The sequence below is a fragment of the Chrysoperla carnea genome, chromosome 5 (assembly GCF_905475395.1).
Source record: "Chrysoperla carnea chromosome 5, inChrCarn1.1, whole genome shotgun sequence".
Classification (NCBI taxonomy): Eukaryota; Metazoa; Arthropoda; class Insecta; order Neuroptera; family Chrysopidae; genus Chrysoperla; species Chrysoperla carnea.
This window is the reverse complement of record NC_058341.1, coordinates 8,193,104-8,211,253: the sequence shown is the minus strand read 5'-3', so window position 1 is coordinate 8,211,253 and position 18,150 is coordinate 8,193,104. Positions and strand designations below refer to the sequence as shown.

Sequence of the window (18,150 nt, the reverse complement as noted above, 5' to 3'; positions counted from 1 at the left end):
TCAAATCCTATGACACAAATTTGGAAGAATAATGTTTTGTTTTGCCTAACATATATAGAAAGTAGAAAAATTAAAAGGATTATTAACCAATTTTTTTGGTTATTTTAAATATTTCCTTATCAAATTTTGCGATATTTTCTTTTTTGTTATAAAAAATATAATAATAATAATTTCTCTCATTGTTATATTGCTGCATTTTTTTATTATTGGATGCGCATTGATTATTGCGCATTGTAGAGTGCGCATCAGTACTAGTTAGTTCTTTTTCAGATATGGTTGTGATCTGACGTTCCCCTTTACAACAGCCCACAAGCATAATGATATCTTGTCTCTAACTACTAAAAATTGTTATGTGTGTTGTTTCAATTTTTCGATTGCATACAATTTTTTTTTAAACAAGCTCATGTTTTTTGTGTGAAAAATTTTGCAAACATAAATAATTTGTGTGAAAATTTATTGTGTGAAGTGTGGTAAAACACTTTCTGTAGTGCAGCAAAAAATAAAACGTTTTTTGAATGTGTGGAGTTTCCATCCATCATATAATTCGTATCCCAATCCTATCTAATCGATTAAATTTTTGTAGTTTGACATAAAGATGTTGTTGTTAGCATAACTATCTTAAAAATTAAGTTTTGAGAATCTTTATCCAAAAAACATAATGCAGCATAATTTGAGATTAAACAGGTTTGTAGATTTTAAATTTTATATAACATCTTATTTTTATTGATTTATTTGTAGGTGTAATTTTATTCACTAAATAAATGCCGGTAGTTAAAATTATTTTTGTTTTATCGTGTTATTTTTTTGTTTGTTATTCGATTAAATCTTTTAATGAAATTCGAGATTTTGATTTTAATTAATTTTTAGGTAAATTATAAGTGTTTGAAATTTTATTGATTAATTAAACTACTTTATATTTTAACCTTACTTTTATGTATTTTAAATGTCTAAAATAGTTTTTCTTCTTAATGCCCCATTATTATTTATTCATTCGGAAAATTCGAAATTGTTTTTCATCATTTCATTTCAATTATTTTCATTTGTTTTGCGAAACTATTGTGTTTCTTTTTTGTATTTGATTGCATTTTAAATTGGACAATTTGACATTTTTGATTTTTTCAAAAGGTATGTGTCATTTTTTGACACGTTGTATTTAATTTTTTTTTTTTGGAAAATTTTGAACAGCTGCCTGCAAAATTAGGGTCATATTTTTTTTATATAAGGGCGGTTAAAATTCGGCCGGTTTACATGAATATAGTGTGAGCTTAATTAATTAAATTATAGTTTTATATGAAATTGGCGAGTAATGAATATATATGTGTACCGGGTGTGACCATAAAATGGACCCATACAGGGTTCTTAGTTTTGCAGGAAATATTTTATTGAAAATTTTGATGAATATTCAGAGGCATATGGTGCAAGTTTGTTCACAAATTTTGATATTTAAGCGAGGTTGGTGGGGTTTTGAATTTGTTTTTACAAAATTAGATACTCAAATTGGATTTTTTTAAATTAAGCAGTCTGTACGGAGCTTTCTATGGAAAAAATTTCGGTAGCGAAGTGCGACGCGGTTACGATTTTCTAAGCATCAATTTTTGATGAGAAATTCTTTTAGCACTGGAATAATATATTAGGCGCAAATTATCAAATTTAAAAATTATCTTCCTAAATTTTTGAGGGTTTTATATGAATTTTATTTCCAAGACACTCTGTATTTTATTGAAAAGTTTAATCACCTTCTTATTTCCATGAACTTGGTGGAAAAAAATATCACTTGCTTTTTATTTTAATTAATTTTTTTTCACTTTATAATTGTTAGTATAAGAACATTGTAGCAATTGAACAAAATTTGTGTGGCCTTGAGGAGTATTTTTAGATAACAAAATAACAATAAGAATTTTTGATTGACTCATGAGTTTGAGTTATGATTTGAAGGTTTGATAAGGTATTGTATGCGAAATTGCTTGAATCATTTATAAGAGAAAATTTTATTTCTGTTTTAAAAAAAAAGTAATGCTTAGATCGGAATTAGGAAAAAATAGATCGAAAAAATTTCTGTAATAGTGTCCCGTTTTTGAACACAAGGGCTAAAAATTTCAGAACCCAGCCAACTCCTCTATAGTCAACAAACTCAACCAAACCAACTCGTAATTACAACAATACTCCAGGTCTTTAAAATTTTCGGTGTACCTATTTTTTCTGGGTGTTTTTTTTCTGGTTACCGCATATCACCCAAACGTCGATTCGATTCGCTTATTTTAATGTCCATTTGAGTTGCCTTGTTTTTCTTGACTTTCTTGCCAGAAATTTGAAATTTCAACTTGAAATTCATTATTATTTGACCAATTTTTGTCTTTTTGGAGTATAAGGCTATTCTAAACGATAACGAGGCGAAATTTTTAACCATTTCTTCTGAAACACCCTGTATAGCTTGAATTGTGGCTTATTTTGAAATATTTCGTATTACAAAGGAAATATTAAATCAATGGACAATGATAAACCGCAAAAAGCTAAACAACTTGTGTTATTTTTTTAAAAATATCCTTTAGGAAGATTATAATACAGTAATACTTCGAATTACGCTACCCCGACTTCAAAGTTGATTTCTAGCCTATCGCGTATGTAGAGGGTATTATTGTATTTGTTAGTCATTTCACCATTTTGACTTGATCAACGATTTACGTCCTGTAGGTCCGGTAAACGATTGATACCATGCAGCCTGATCAATGATTGACACTCTGTAGTTGACCACATTTTTGCATAAATCAATCTCTACAATGTTAACGTCAATTGTTAGCAAAATTCTCTAAAAAAACATTTTTAGCCTACTCCGATAATTTTCCATCACGTTAACTTCTGAATTCTGAATACAAATCTGAAAGCGCCTACAAGGCCTACCAGATGAGTTTACTATTAAATTTAATCCTCTTGTGGACTTAATAGTGCACATAACTCCTTAACTATTGGGTTTTGGAAAAAAGTATATAAGACACTTTCGACTTAAAATTTTTCAAAGAATATGCTCTTGAGGTATGTCTATCAAGTTACTGGACATCCTGTAAATGTACTTTTGTATATTTTATAAGATCTAATCCGTTCGTTTTTTTCAACGGGTTTTCTGACTTGTTATTAAAGAAAATTTGATGAATATTTTAACATGTACGTATACCAAAGACTGAATATGTTTTTTAAGATTAAATTTTACGTCAAATTCATGGAAATAATGAAGTATATAAAAGTGAATTTGTACGGTTTTTTTATGATTGATAGATATGCGTGCATAAACATCATTAATTTATTTATCGTGTTTGTTTTTCTTGATATTAAATTGTTTAATTTTTATTATTTTTTTTGGTTTATACATATTTAGTTTTGGATCTATAGGTATGGTAGATCAAGGTTCATTCCATACATGTAAAAATAATTCCGCATCGGTAGTCGGGTAAAGACGTATGAGTATACATGTATAAATTAACTCCGCATTTTTAAGTTTGACAAAAAATTTGATGTGTTTTTTAAATTTATTATACTTTTCTTTTTACTTCCTTATCAGCTACAAATTTCCAGTGGAAATTTCAACTAGATATAATTTGAAGTAGTGGAAAACTGTGTCAAATAACAATGGAAATAATTTCCTTCTTATACAGAGTGGTCCAAGTTAAAATAGCAAAACTAATTAACCAATCAAAAAAGCTTAAATAAATGTTGCAGAGTTTGATGCGGGGTCACCATGTTGGGGCATTAGATTGGATCTAGTTCTGTAGGTTTCATTACTAACCAATTTGGATTCTAAATGGTAAGAGATAGAATAACACTTTAAATTAGAAAGTTATTTCTAATAAAAATACTAACATTTTTTATTTAAAAAATTTTTTCGAAAGTCGTCAGTTTTCGGTGTTAATGCGATTTAAAAATATGTAATTATTGCATTTAATCGGAAGAACACACGCTAGCTACTGAAAAATGCTTTAGTCAAAAGTTGTCAAGGGCAATAGAAGACATTCGCTTGTATCTATGACCTAGGTTCAAGGTAATTTGATCTTGATCTTCAAATGATCTTGAAAATTTACCTGTGCTTAAAAGTTATTAACACGGACGAATGACATTTATCGCCCTTGATTATTTTGTGCCTAAAAAATTTTAAGCTAACGATTTTCGATAAATTGTTTTAAATAAAAAAATCTTAGTTTTTTATGAAGATCAACCCGAAGAACTAGGTCCAACCGAATGACAGAACATGATGTCCCCCTTCAAACTGTTCATTCTAGCGACGCGATCGAATAACTGCTAGTGTTAAAATAACGATAATATCTCAATTATTCATGAACGGGAAAGCGACCTTTTCTAAGTATAAAGGAATGATTTTTCACCATCTACGTCATTTCGAATAATTTTTGAGTAGGTGTATTAGTGTGTTATTAGCAGACAGAAACAATTATAAACTTAGAATCGTCTTAATATATTTTCGTTTTTCGTTACATGCCCACGAGCGTTTCTTATGTTGAAAAAGCTCACCCCGTTTAAAATTGTAGCTAATAAGAAGAACATGATAAGACTTATATGTATGATGGTAACATATTTAGGGTTAAATTTAATATATTATGATACCCTTCTCAAATATTTGATGTACAACGATACCTACAAAGCTTAAAAAGATTATTACAAATTGAGTTCGTATACTCTTTAATCTTGAATATTCTTCGAATATAAATTATTTATTTCATTTTAAGGATGTTTGGATCTGATCCGTCCGCAAGAATCATCCAAGGGGGGGGGGAGGGGTTTAAACTTTACTTCATCGTTTTAGAGGTCATAAAGTAAAAGAGCATTTTATTCCCTGGAAATTTGATACTCAGCACTCAGCTTCACTATTTTTCGAGAAGTTAATTCTGCAAGGCACAGAAAAATTGAGCGAGGCTAGATTATTTAGGCGATCTTCAAATATTGTTGATCTAAGGTATGTTTTGAGACGACGCAAAGGTGAAAAGAAGCGTTCATTCGTCTCGTTTGCAAAACTGCCAGAATGCGACACTTAATAGATATTGCGAAACATTAAATATCGAGGGTTTCGAGTAAATGTCTCGAAACGATTTCGACATCCTGCCCGCTAAGCTTTCCTTAAAGCTAAGCTTCGTCATCCCATGTTAAGCTTCGTCGTTACCTGTGACCTTTGTAGCACCCCCTAAAGCTTGCGTCATTTATAAAATGAATTCCATCGTAATATTTTTGGTCGCTTGCGGCTACCCAGATACGGACCGTTCAAAACTACCAATGCATGGCCAAGTGTTAGTTGTGACTATCGGCCGACAGACGGCTGTTTATCACCAGTCATTAAAATATGCCAATGTTTAGCCGAGCGTTAGCAGCCAAACATCGGCCAATGTACGGCGTGTTCGGCATTAACGGCAACTTTGTATGGGAAGGGTCTTCCCGTTAAAGGTCTCAGGTATATTTACTAAAAATAATTTAGTAAATATATAAATATATTTAGGTTAAAATATATTTACCTAAAAATAAAAAATGGAGCAAAGTAGACAAAAATGCCAATGGTAGAGTTCTGAAGAGTAAACAATAAGAATTTGCTACAGGCCCCGCGCTGGCTTAATCTGATACACTGTACAAAATAAAGATTTCTCGTGACCTTTTACGATTTTCGGAAAGTAATACGATAGTCATAACCTTCACTGTTCTTACTAACGTAGAATCAGATAAAAAAAGTATTAAAATCGAATAACCTCGAATTCCTTGAATATTTAATATTTCAATTTAATGCAAATATAATAATAATTTCCCATAATAATATTTATTATGTTTATTTGTTTTTGATAAGATAATAAATTTGTCACATACACTCATTTCTGAACAAAAAAATGGATTATAATTGAATTATTTTAATATGACAAGACAAGTTATAAACTTTCTCATAATAATTGATTGAAAGTGATTCCTATGAAACGGATGATAAAAATACAATTATTTTGTTGTTGTGCTTGTCGTTAGGTACCTACGTTAGCTAGAGGTCTCTTGCTTGCTAGTTTCTAGTCACGTAGATATATTACTTTAACTTTTTAACTATCGGTTGATCATCTTGAAATAACAAGAGTTTTATTTGAAAAATATACTGAGTGAGTCATTTTAATCTATAATGGTTAATAGTTTATTTTGTAGTTAACCAATCAAAAAATAATTTAAAGCTAAGTTTGTCGGAGACTTCATGTTCTGAAATCAAATTAAACCCCGTTCTTCGGGTTTCTTTAATAGCCAAGTCATAAATTAGAAAGTTGACCCTCATAGAACACATAGAACAAATTTTTCGAAAATCGTCAGCTTTCGGACGAAATGTGGCTTTTTCATTATTGCATTTAATCGAAAGGAAACACGTTAATTACGGAAAAATGCTTTAGTCAAAAGTTGTCAAGGGCAAAAGAAGACATTCGCCTGTGTCCATGACTTTGACCTACAATTATTGATAAACTTAAAGCGTATTTTCTTTCGATTAAATACAATAATGGCATATTTTTAAGTGGAATTTCCTCCAAAAGCTGGCGCTTTTCGAAAAAATGTTTTAAACAAAAAATTGTTAGTTTTTCTGAGGATCAACATTCTAACCTAAAGTGTGATTCTATCTCTTACCGTTATGGATTTATATATTTTGATTGGTTAGCTGCAAAACAACTTGAGCCAGCCTCTCTTTGACGACCACTCCGACCTGGAGTCCGCCGACGTCAAAGCTCTTCTCCTGTTCTTAAACAGCTCCAAATTTTTCATGGAGTAGTGGCTGGGGATGAGCTAACCCTCTTTCGGTATCACAACGGACCCTATGGTCTAAGTGTGTCCCACCCCAGGACAGCTCTCTTGACAGTGTGTCCCACGCTGTATATTTCTAGATTGAAATTAAATCGATTAGGGAATATGTATGTTAAGGATATAATTGTGATCTAAAAAGAAAAATCCGTTGCGTAGTTTCAAAGATTTAAGCGTACAAAGGGACATAGGGACAGAAAAAGTGACTTTGTTTTATACTATGTAGTGAAGAACAAAAGTTTTTTTGATCGGGTATTTATATTTTTTTAACATCCTGTAAAATTTCTAATTAACATAAGTTAAGAATAAAAGTTCACTAGAATTTTATTTAGTTGAAACTTTAAAGCAGGAAATTGTATTTATATATGTAAAACAATTAACTAAGCGTATAATGTATAAACTATAGAAAATTCTCGTTCGAATAAATTACCTTATTGGAATCGATTTACTACAATTGGGTTTTTCTTACACTGAAAACTTTAGATTTGATTACAAACATATAAATTACCCGACATACTTTATATTTTTTTTGCTCAATTTAAAAATTTATTTTTTCTACCTCTATATACAATATACTTAAGTTGTATTTTCGCGGCGGGATAAAAAATATTAAAAGTTATTGATTGTAGTTTGAGGAGACTTTTGGATCACCAGTTGTATTGATGCTGTATCCTCAGAGATAAGTTTAACTTCATCCAAGTGCGCAATTGAGCGACATTGCAGATTCAAATTTAATATCCCTCTAGAAACAATTTTATTCTGTGCATAGAGGTTTAATGAATATTCTCATTAAACATTTTTTTGTTGTATATGCCGTATATGGATAATATTATGGCATACAGCGGAATTTACGGTGTTATTGTTTATAAACACGCTATATTACCGGAGTAAAATATACATATATCAATAAACGCCAAAATTGTTGTTGCTAATAATTTATACATATTATAAAGAATATATATATTGCATTTAACCCTTAGATTGTTTTAACTATACCGTTTCTATCCCCTCATGTGTCTCACCCCTGCGTAGCTATGTGTACCGTTCAATTAAATAGTTGGAAAATTTATATGGTTGAATTTTTTTAGGATAGTTTATTAAAATATTTCGGAAATGTATATTTTTTATTGAGCTATTTTAAAATTTATAATCGATTTTCAACATACTTTCTCAAATATGCCTATCACATTCATAGCGCAGTAGCTGCGTTAGCTAAGCGAATTTCCTCTGAGATTGAAAAAATAAAACATTTTTCTTAAAATCGAATATTGTATTTTTAATTTTTAAAGAATTCTCAGGCCGAAAACTAAACATCTAGGTAAAAATTACAAGAGTACTTTTTTGTTTAAAACTGGTCAAAAAATACAAACAGTTCTTGTTTTTATTTTGAAAAAATTCAAAATTTTGTACTTTGCGCATAAACATGAATAGTTCCCGAAAATTTGGAAAATTTCTCGTACTATAGAATTTCGAGGCGATATAATAGAAATTATTCGTTCATTACCTGATATACCTAAATCAAATTCCCAAACAAAGACTTGTTTTTTATTTTTTCGATTTCTTCTACTCCTTAAGAAAATGTTCAACAATTTTTCGTCTCCACTTTCGATAATACTCAGTGCTTAAGGTAATTTTGACCCAATAGTTCTTGAGATATCGCCCGAAATATCGTACGAACATTGATTCTGACACAGAAATGTACTGGATTTTTGTGATTTTGTGTCTCAATTTCTTCAGAAAATCAAAAAATGTATTATTTGAAGTTTTCTCCTTTACCAATGAATCACAAAATAAAAAACATAACGCCGTTTCACTGTAATGAATTATAAAACAATTTACCGGAAAAACTTTTTATCGAAAATATTTCGATACACAAATAAATAAAACATTTTAAATAGCCAAACATTTAGTTCAACAGCCACCCACATGGCCCCCTCATTCTAACTCGAAATACATTTATTTCCATATATTATAAAGTTTGATAAACAAAATATGTTACACAAAACTAATAAATATTCTGCGATACTTCATTCAATAAATTGATTTTTAATGAATTTGACTGTAACCGCACTGTTTAAATTCAATTAAGACTTGTTCGAACACACTGTGTGGAATTTATTAATAGTGTGCTCGAAAATGAGTTCGAAGAGGAAACAGAAGCAAGCAGACAGTCAACATCATCATTATCAGTCACCATATCCATCGACCTACCACCCCCTTATTCGATTCGATATAGTTCACTCGTTGTTCATTTTAAATGGTATTTTTAAAAATATGTAATTATGAAAATATTTTTTCATATTTTTGTGTTAATTCGTTGTTGCCTTGGGTGTGATATTTAGTTATGTAAAAAAAAAGCTAATTTATTTTCTATCAACGAGAGGGTGGCAATTTAAATTTTTTGTTGTCTAGTCAGGGAATATTATCCTGATGGTGCTGATTTTGGTTACACATTTTATCATGCACAGACAATGGAGAAGTTACACGGTAAGAAATGCATGGCGTTTACTTCAATGTATGTATGCTGGTATGATATAGAGGCTTAAATTATGGTATCTATGTTAGTATATGTAATATGACAGTATTGAATAGGGCTATCCACCAGAAGTATTGTGTTTATTGCCAACCAGTACGAATTTTACGCGATACTGCATAACTATTACTTATGTTACTTGTCCCTCAATACAGTACGCAGTATGGCGTTCAACCGATACTGGCATAGTGATATCCACAAAAAATTGCTTGCCATATATTAGCAACCTTTTCCTCGATAATTCTCTGTGGCCTACTCTGCCATGGAATCCGAAAAGTTTTTAATTGGGGCGCAAATTTCTCTTACGTCTTCATGCAAATCAAACTAGTCAATCCGAAATGAATCAGGGACACTGATCTGGAATTATTTTTACATATTTTAGAGCGAGACAGACTATTAAGCAAATGCGTATGTTTTTCAAATTTTAAGATAAATAACTAACCCATATGCGATTTGCAAGGAATTTTCTCTGCTCAGAGAAAAGATGGCTTTATTAAATCAATTGTACTTAATTTTAACCTCACGACTATCTCACAAGTGACGCCAACCAGAAGCTACTTTTTTTTATAAAATATTCACATTTTTCATTATTTACATTTTATATAAGTGAATAATATTTATTAACATCATATTTTAATTTCCACCCAATTCCTCCATCAGACAACGAACGAACGATTGACTCCTCAACTACCCCAGCTTCATAACAATTCACCATAACGTCGAGTAGTAGACGAATACAAAGCACAGAAAAACCTTTTCTCTCTGACATTTCATATTAATATTCGATGCTGGAGCTGCCTGTGTCTGCCTATTGTATCGTTGCTTTTCTATAAATATACCGTATCATAAAGGCTGCACTGGGAGTAGGGTTGCCAATTTTTTTTGGCAAAAAAAAAGTTGGTATTTAAATGAATACTCAAAAAACCTAGCACTTGGCTTTGCCCTCATAATCAGACAGCGCCATGAAATACCCAACAAGCGTGTTAATCTATACCGAATGAAACCCCAAGTGTCTTCCATTTTGGCTACCCAAGTCTCTTGCTACTACAAAAACTAAAAAGTGTAAAATGAAATTTTTTGCCAAAAATAGAAAGGACGAAAAATGTTCAAAAACACATTGAAAAATAATTTTAATAAAGTACCGACTCCAACCAGTAATTTCCTTGTGAGCAATTTCGTCGTTTTTGAAGTCGAGGTTAACCATATCTCTAGCTAAAAATTGATTCACCGCGTCGACTCGTCGATTCCGAAAAAATAGTAGACATGTAAGAGAGACGAAGACAGCTTTGCGTTCCTTCTTTATCTGTGTCTCTACAGCTATACGCGCCTACTTTATCTGCGTCTTTTTACTGCCATCAAACGTTTGGTGGCGACTTTGCAGCTCTATGATTTTTTTCTCTATGGTTTTAAATTACAAATAACGATGAGTAGTTCGGTTCTTACTCACATGAGTGTGTTACGCATCATAGTTGGAAGATTGGAAAAACAGTTTTTTCGAAAACTTTATTTCTATAAAAACAGTATAAATTATATTTACCTAAAATAAAGTTATTATAAAATATAGTTGGCAACCCTAGTTATAGTAGTATGATGATGGTTGCAGCGCGCGCTCTTAATGGAATAAACACATTCATTAAATTTTCTTTGATATATTTTTTTTGTTTGTTATATATTTATTTATAAATTGACAATTTGCATTTAATTTGCATAAAAAATATGTTTCTTCTTATTATTTGGGTGTTTCCCTTGTAATATCTGTTTTCATTTGTGAGTATACTTTGAAATTTAGTAATTAATTAATTTTTTTGTACAGAGAACTTAAGATAATTAATTCAAAGATCACGATGAAACGACTAATTATTATTTTACAACAGACTTATATATACATAGAAAGTCGAGTTAAAAGCTATTCGAGAATATAAAAAAATGGAAAAAAACTGCTATGATAATATTTATTTATTTATGTATTATCGTATGCTTACGGAATTATTTTTGGCTGAGGCTTCACTTAGTTTTTTTTTTCGGTGGGAATCTGCGTTAAATATTTACATTCACACTGGATAAAATCGTTAAAATTCGATTATCTTCGAAAAAAATATGTGTCAAGTATTGTGTTACACTCTGTGGCTGACATTTTGACTACACTTATCTGAGGTCCAAAGCGCAGTTTGCCATGTTTGCTGAATAAATTATCAAGCGAGATGTTGCTAAAGGGAAAAAGTAAATTTTATTGTTTTTTACAATTTTTCAAACAGGAAGATCGAACGCGTAGTACACCATGTTTTGTTTTGTGAAATGAATTCTATGAAATAAAACTTCAGAGGATCAGAAGACGATAGACATAAGCCCTACAAATTTATTAAATAAGATGAAAAACGGATTCTTCGATATGATGGTATCCGCGCAATTCACTCAAAAATTTCCACCCATGTTAGTCATCACTGAAGTAATTTTGAACACTCTTCGAAAATAATGTTGGGGAAAATGCAGCCTCATCTGCCATTGTTTTCGGTTTATTCCTCCCGAAAGCTTGGGCAAAATATTTTTAACGATTTACGGATAATTGATAGTCACTGACTCTCAACGATCTAGAAGCTTACTTGAGGAATTTTTCTAGATAAAACCAGCTTAGATTACGCTTTGGGCTTGGGATTAAGTTCTGTATTCCCATTGTAAAATTAAATCAATGAAAATTTCTATTTAAATGAAAAATTTATTTTACTTCTTTAAGAAAATACAAAATGAACTTTAAAAAAAAGTGAACTTAAAATTTATCGTTTATAATCCTCCAGGAGGCTCTTCCAATAATTGATCAATTGGCGTTGTAAATCCACAATATTTATTCCACAACATTTCTGGATTTGAAACACGTGACATTCCCGGTATCCCAGCTGTATTTAAACCAGTTCTCGATCGTTCGGTTAAATATAAATGCCGATATATTGTCATTGTTGGTGTTCGATATAATGGATATTTCGATGATAATTTTGAAAAATATTCTTTATCTTCTAATAATGGTTTAAATTTAATATTTTTACCGATTTTATCATTTTCTGATTCGTAAGGTTCAATTTTTAATTCATTACGTTTACGATCTTCATCCTCCATTTCTTGTAGCGCTTCTCGCATAGCTTTCTTATATTGTAATTGATATCGAATACCTAAAAAAACAAGTGTTTAGATTTCTCAGCCTTTCAATGAGATTCTAGGAACGCGTAAAAAGTACAAAAAGTTGTCAAAGCCAGGCAATTATTTTTCGTTGAGCACTTTACAAAATGTCCGCAGTCAAAAACCTTGAAAATTGGAATTGTTAAGATGCCGGAAACCTCATTTTATACCATGTATATATGAAATATGCATAGTATATTAAGTTTAGTCCCAAGTAATGATGGTAGGAAAAAAAAATGTCAAAGGTGTTCATAAAATCACCAAATTAGTCCATTTCCGGTTGTCCGTCCGTCCGTCTGTGGACACGATAACTCAAAAACGAAAAAAGATATCGAGCTGAAATTTTTACAGCGTACTCAGGACGTAAAAAAATGAGCATCATCATAGGTCAATTGGGTGATGGGTTCGTAGGACCTATCTTGTAAACCGTTAGAGATAGATCAAAAGTTTCAATGTAAAAAAGGTTCCTTATCAAAAATTAAACAACTTTTGTTTGAAACATTTTTTCGTAAACATCACTGTTTACCCGTGAGGGCGCCTATTAGGCGGAAATTTTATAATATGTACTATACTTGAATATTAGTTATGTGTGTGTCACATGTTTGTATGTGTAATGTGATAAAGAAATCAACACTGACTATGCATGGTATTTCAACAATTAACTCAGTCAATTGTTTGTTTTCATTTGTTTCCAAATTAGATCAACGACAGAATGAGATTGATAGAAGACTGATTCTCGAAAATCTATAGACCCAAGATTTTTTGTTTGAAGCATTTTAATCGATAAAACTTATTTCTCGAATTTCAAGGGTTACTTAAAAAAGGCACTCTGCATTCTCGTTTTAGATTATAGTATTAAAATATTAGCTTACCATTTCCTACACTTGATTTAACAGGTACTTGAAATTTTTCCTTGACTTCGGACACCCATTTATCTTTGACAATACATTCATCATCCATTAACCATCCATGACTCGATGTTGGATGTGCTGGTTCATAACATTCATCCGGTGGATATTTCGATTTCTTTAATATATCTTTATTTTGAGGTAATACATTTTTCTTATGATCACCTTGTCCAATATCCGATACATACACTTCATTTTTCGTGGATTCATCTTTCGTTAATTGTTCGACATCACCTTTCAATGCGACAACATTCTCGGCTTGCTCTTTCGACTGAAGTATTTTTTCCAAATCAGTCATATTAATTTTTAATAATTATAATAATACTAACTATTCACTAAATTTTACTATTTAGTTCAAAATATATAAAAATGATTTGACTTGTGTTATTAAACAGTAACTGTCGTTAATAGCAACTCAATATTTTGTATATGTTTCCTAAGTAACACCTCACTAGAATATGTGACACAAGATATGCGTGTACATTAACATGAACACATCAAAAATCACGAATATCAGAATTTAAATCTGGATTGTTACTGTTTAAACTAAGGGGATATGTAATTTAAATTCGTGGAATAGAGCTTTTCATTTACAAAATGATTCTTTTTTGTTTGGAACTGTTTTCAATCAAGTAATGACATATCTTATATCTTCTATCCTTGTCAAAAGGCACTGCTTGAAAAAAATTAAAATATATTTAACTTTCTTAGGCTGTAAATTTTTTTGACAACTGTCCGAAACAAAATCAAATCGATGAAAAGGTCTATGATATTAACTGGGAAATTGTCATAATAAAAATGGGAAGCATGAGATGAACGTTTATCAAGTAGTGAAGCTCATACTCAAGGTCCATGTGAAAATTCTGGTACCCATGATTAAGCCGTATGTGGTAAAATTTTCAAGGTAAAGCCGAATTATTAGTCAATTGTTTTACTGGGACCACTTTTAAAAATGGCAATGACTCAGTAGTGCTCGCAATAACTCGGCCAGAATTAAAAAAGTTAATTACTTCCTTAATTGCGGATACTATACTTTTCAGAAATACTCGAGCAATAACATTGGATAACAAGTTAATCATATTTAGTTTTGTCCCAAGTATTAGTCCATTTTCAAAAGTTTGCCCGCTTGCACGTCCGTAGAACAACAAAAATGTTCCTTATAAAAAAATTAACATAACTTTTGTATGAAACATTTTTTCGTAAACATCGCTGTTATTCCGCGAGGGCACATCTGTTCAACGTGCGTTTAAATCAACGCTCATATAACTGAAACCTTATATTTAAGGAAGTTCCCTCACCAGTAATAGAAAAAAATAAATTAGTAGAAAATGATCCAAATTTTGAGTATGTTGTAGTTAACGATACATATTATTAAATCAAAAAAAAAATTTGGGTATCTTATCGATCAATTAAGAGAGTTTTTATTAATTAAAAATACAGTAAATAACATACCATCCTCATGTTATTTAGTGTATTTTTAATTAATTAATTACTCTCTTAATTGATCGATAAGATACCCAAATTTTTTTTTTGATTTAATAATATGTATCGTTAACTACAACATACTCAAAATTTGGATCATTTTCTACTAATTTATTTTTTTCTATTACTGGTGAGGGAACTTCCTTAACAAACACAAAATATCTTTATCGTTTAATATTGCCCTATTTTAATTTGGTATATCGAGTTTTCCTAGAACACTCGGAAGTATAATAATAATAATAATAATATAAAAATGTTAGGCGTTTAATTTGTACAGTTTATTTTTTTTAATAAAAAAAGCTTTTTTATTATAACTTATGTTCCATATAGAAAAGTTTTCATTTCTGACCTACATTAAATGTTATATACTTATAATACGAATGTCGAATCTAGTTCGTACAAGTACAACTTACATGTTGTCGTAATAAGGTTGTAATATAGGAAACATGTCGTGTTGGTCTAATAATGCTTGAACATAATCAAAAAAATTATTAACATTTTTTCGTTTTATTAGTGTCTAGAGAATTACTGAAAATGAAATGTGAGAATATAAATTGGTAAATTATTGTTTCATTTAAGTATTTCTATAATTTTTTTCTAACAATGTATCTATTTGCAAATATTTGTGGTTTATTAAAATTATTTATGATTTTTTCGATTTTATGATCCATGATCTTTTGTATTTTTTCAACAAAAATATCAAGAAAGTTTTTTTGTCTCTATTTGTGGAATATACAGTGTACAAGTGAAATTTAAAAAATTTAAAAACCCCACGCAAATTTTTCTTGTACGAAACCCTAAACTCGCACTTAAAACATATCTAAGAAGACTCTCCATTAAATTACCGTTTTCCTTTAAGCCTTTTCCAAACTCAACCAATTTTGAATATCATCGCCCTTTATTTAGGTTTTTCGCCTACAGAACCCTAAATTCGCGCTAAGATCATTCTTCATTAAATTAGACACATACACATATCGGTCAAACTTATAACACCTTTTTTTTTAGTTCGAGGGTTAAAAAGACACAAATTCATTTTAGATCTTGACACTTAGTTTTTAAGATACTGCTGAAAATCTCCCCAAAATATCCGCCCAATAGAAAATATTCTCCCAATCCACAAAAAACCCCGATTTTTGTATTTTTTGGGTCCAAATTATTACTCTGTATACTTAGATGTAACCAATTCCGTACCTAAAAGATTTTTCTGTAATGCTTTCGTTTTTTCCAAAGTAAAATTCCTATTTCAATAAAACTTAATAAAATAATCTTGACCCAAAGAATCAAAATGCATTTCGTTTCGAAAAGATTACACAGCAGCCGGGATTCGAATCCGGTTGTCCTAGATATCAAGTCTAGGGCGTAACCAACTTGAGTTAATTTTTCATTTCTTTTTGTCCAATTGAAAATACGTAATGTGCGTTTTCCATTGAAGTGAACAGTCTCACTCTCATATGTTAGATGGTATAATGTATTAACATAACAAAAGTTACTAAATGTATAAATGTATGAGAGACCTTGACTTATAAAGTACACAAAAAATTTGAAATAAATGTAAAAAAGTTCATAGTTCCATACAAAGATCGATATCAGATATTTTATAAGTTAAACAAATTGGTTTTTTTTTTTCGTATTTTGCCTACTTTCAGGGCGTGTTTAGAATTAAAATATTTTCTGAATAGAACAGTTTTTCTGAGGACCATAGTAGCATTCTTTATTTCGAAAAATAGTGCCTTAGTCTATGAAGTTTTTCTGATGGCAATGGTAGCTTCCCTTATTTTGAAAAATAGTTCCTTAGTCTATGAACACTATGGTCCGATATATCAAATCTGAATCAGGTAATGAATCGAAAGTTTTTAATAAATTCAACAACTAACCCTAAAGTTTTATTTTAAGATTTATTTAAAAACGATATATAAAACTACCAACAACCACCCAAATGTTTGTAAAAAATTGAAACCGTATAAAAATATGAAAATATTGCAGACTTTTACATAATTATTAAAAGTATAAACTTATGCAATTCATAACTCATAAATTCATTACGATATTTCATTTACATAAAAATTATATACAAACACTAACACTAACACTGAACAACTGTTGTTTTTATATTATTCTGAATCAATTACTTTTGGGGTTAAACATAATATACTGAGATGTGTATGAAATACAGTGAAAACTCTTTACAGCAATATCCGCAATATATATTTCTTTAAATTTATAAAAAGGTTTGATAAAAGAAGACCTAAAAACACCTAAATTTAGAATAAATTCAAATTATGGAATTTTATACGGGATTTCGCACAATATCGTAAAAAATACTCGACTTATCTATTTACAAACTCGATTTTTGTATTTTTTGGGTCAAAAATACTCTATATATCGAGTTTTATCAAAATCAAAAAGTTCTTTGTGATTGTTAGATTTTTTCTAAGGGGTACCCCTTAAAAAAATTTGGAAAAATCGAGCAAATCTTTTTGTTTCCAATTTCGATAAAACTTACTTTCTAAGGTAATTATGACCCAATTATTACAAAAATCGTATTCATTTGTTAGCCGGATGCTTCATTATTGAGATATTGACCAAAATCCTATACGAAAATCGATTTCCGATATTCGAATTCCGGTATAATTTTCTAGATCGTATTACCTTTAAGAAAATGAAATGGATTTTAATGGTTTTTAAGGCTTAATTACTCTAGAAAATTTAAAACGAAGATAGAAAAATATTCTGATGAATCATTGTCTCTTGTTGATGAAACTTTCCGGTATTATAATTAAGCATCGCGTTATTAACGGTTTTAACTGTATACGTCCGTGATGCATTCGAACACACACCGTTGAACATTTCACACAAACTACCACCTACACAATAATGAAAATGATAAAATATGGTAATAATTTGCAGCAAGTTTTATTTTTTAATAAACAACACTTGACTTGTGTGTTGCTTATATTATTGAAAAGGAATTCAATCCCCCTTTTACAGTATCACAACGACACTGTACAGGGAAATGAGACACTTTCTATGTATTGAAGATTTCGTTGTATTCATCTGCTTCACATGGTGGGTAACAAACATTTGCTGATTTGAAAAAAAAAGCATACAAGTTAATCGCGGAAGCACCTTTTCCGAGTATCCAAATTTGGAAGCACCGGATTGCTGAAACTCTTATTAAGTCTCGAGCATAACTATTGGAATATGAATAACCATAGGTTTGCCATAAATTTACATAACGTTGTCGAAGAAATGAAC

The 18,150-nt window shown here is 30.3% G+C and overlaps 2 protein-coding genes across 3 annotated transcripts in view; one reads left to right on the top strand and one right to left on the bottom strand.

The window, feature by feature from the left end:
* The first annotated feature begins 289 nt into the window (after positions 1-289).
* LOC123300041 (stress-activated protein kinase JNK) overlaps positions 290-18,150 on the top strand; it is a 137,597-nt gene continuing 119,736 nt past the window's right edge. For both annotated transcript variants that reach the window (XM_044882506.1, XM_044882508.1), the window contains exon 1: positions 290-684. The gene's annotated coding sequence lies outside the window, so the exon portion shown is untranslated. The remainder of the gene's footprint in view (positions 685-18,150) is intronic.
* Positions 12,112-13,757, bottom strand: LOC123300042. Its single transcript, XM_044882509.1, has 2 exons — positions 13,378-13,757; positions 12,112-12,498 (listed from the first exon to the last, which is right to left on the bottom strand). The coding sequence occupies exons 1-2, from the start codon at positions 13,709-13,711 to the stop codon at positions 12,116-12,118; spliced, it is 717 nt and encodes a 238-aa protein (XP_044738444.1). The 5' UTR covers positions 13,712-13,757; the 3' UTR covers positions 12,112-12,115.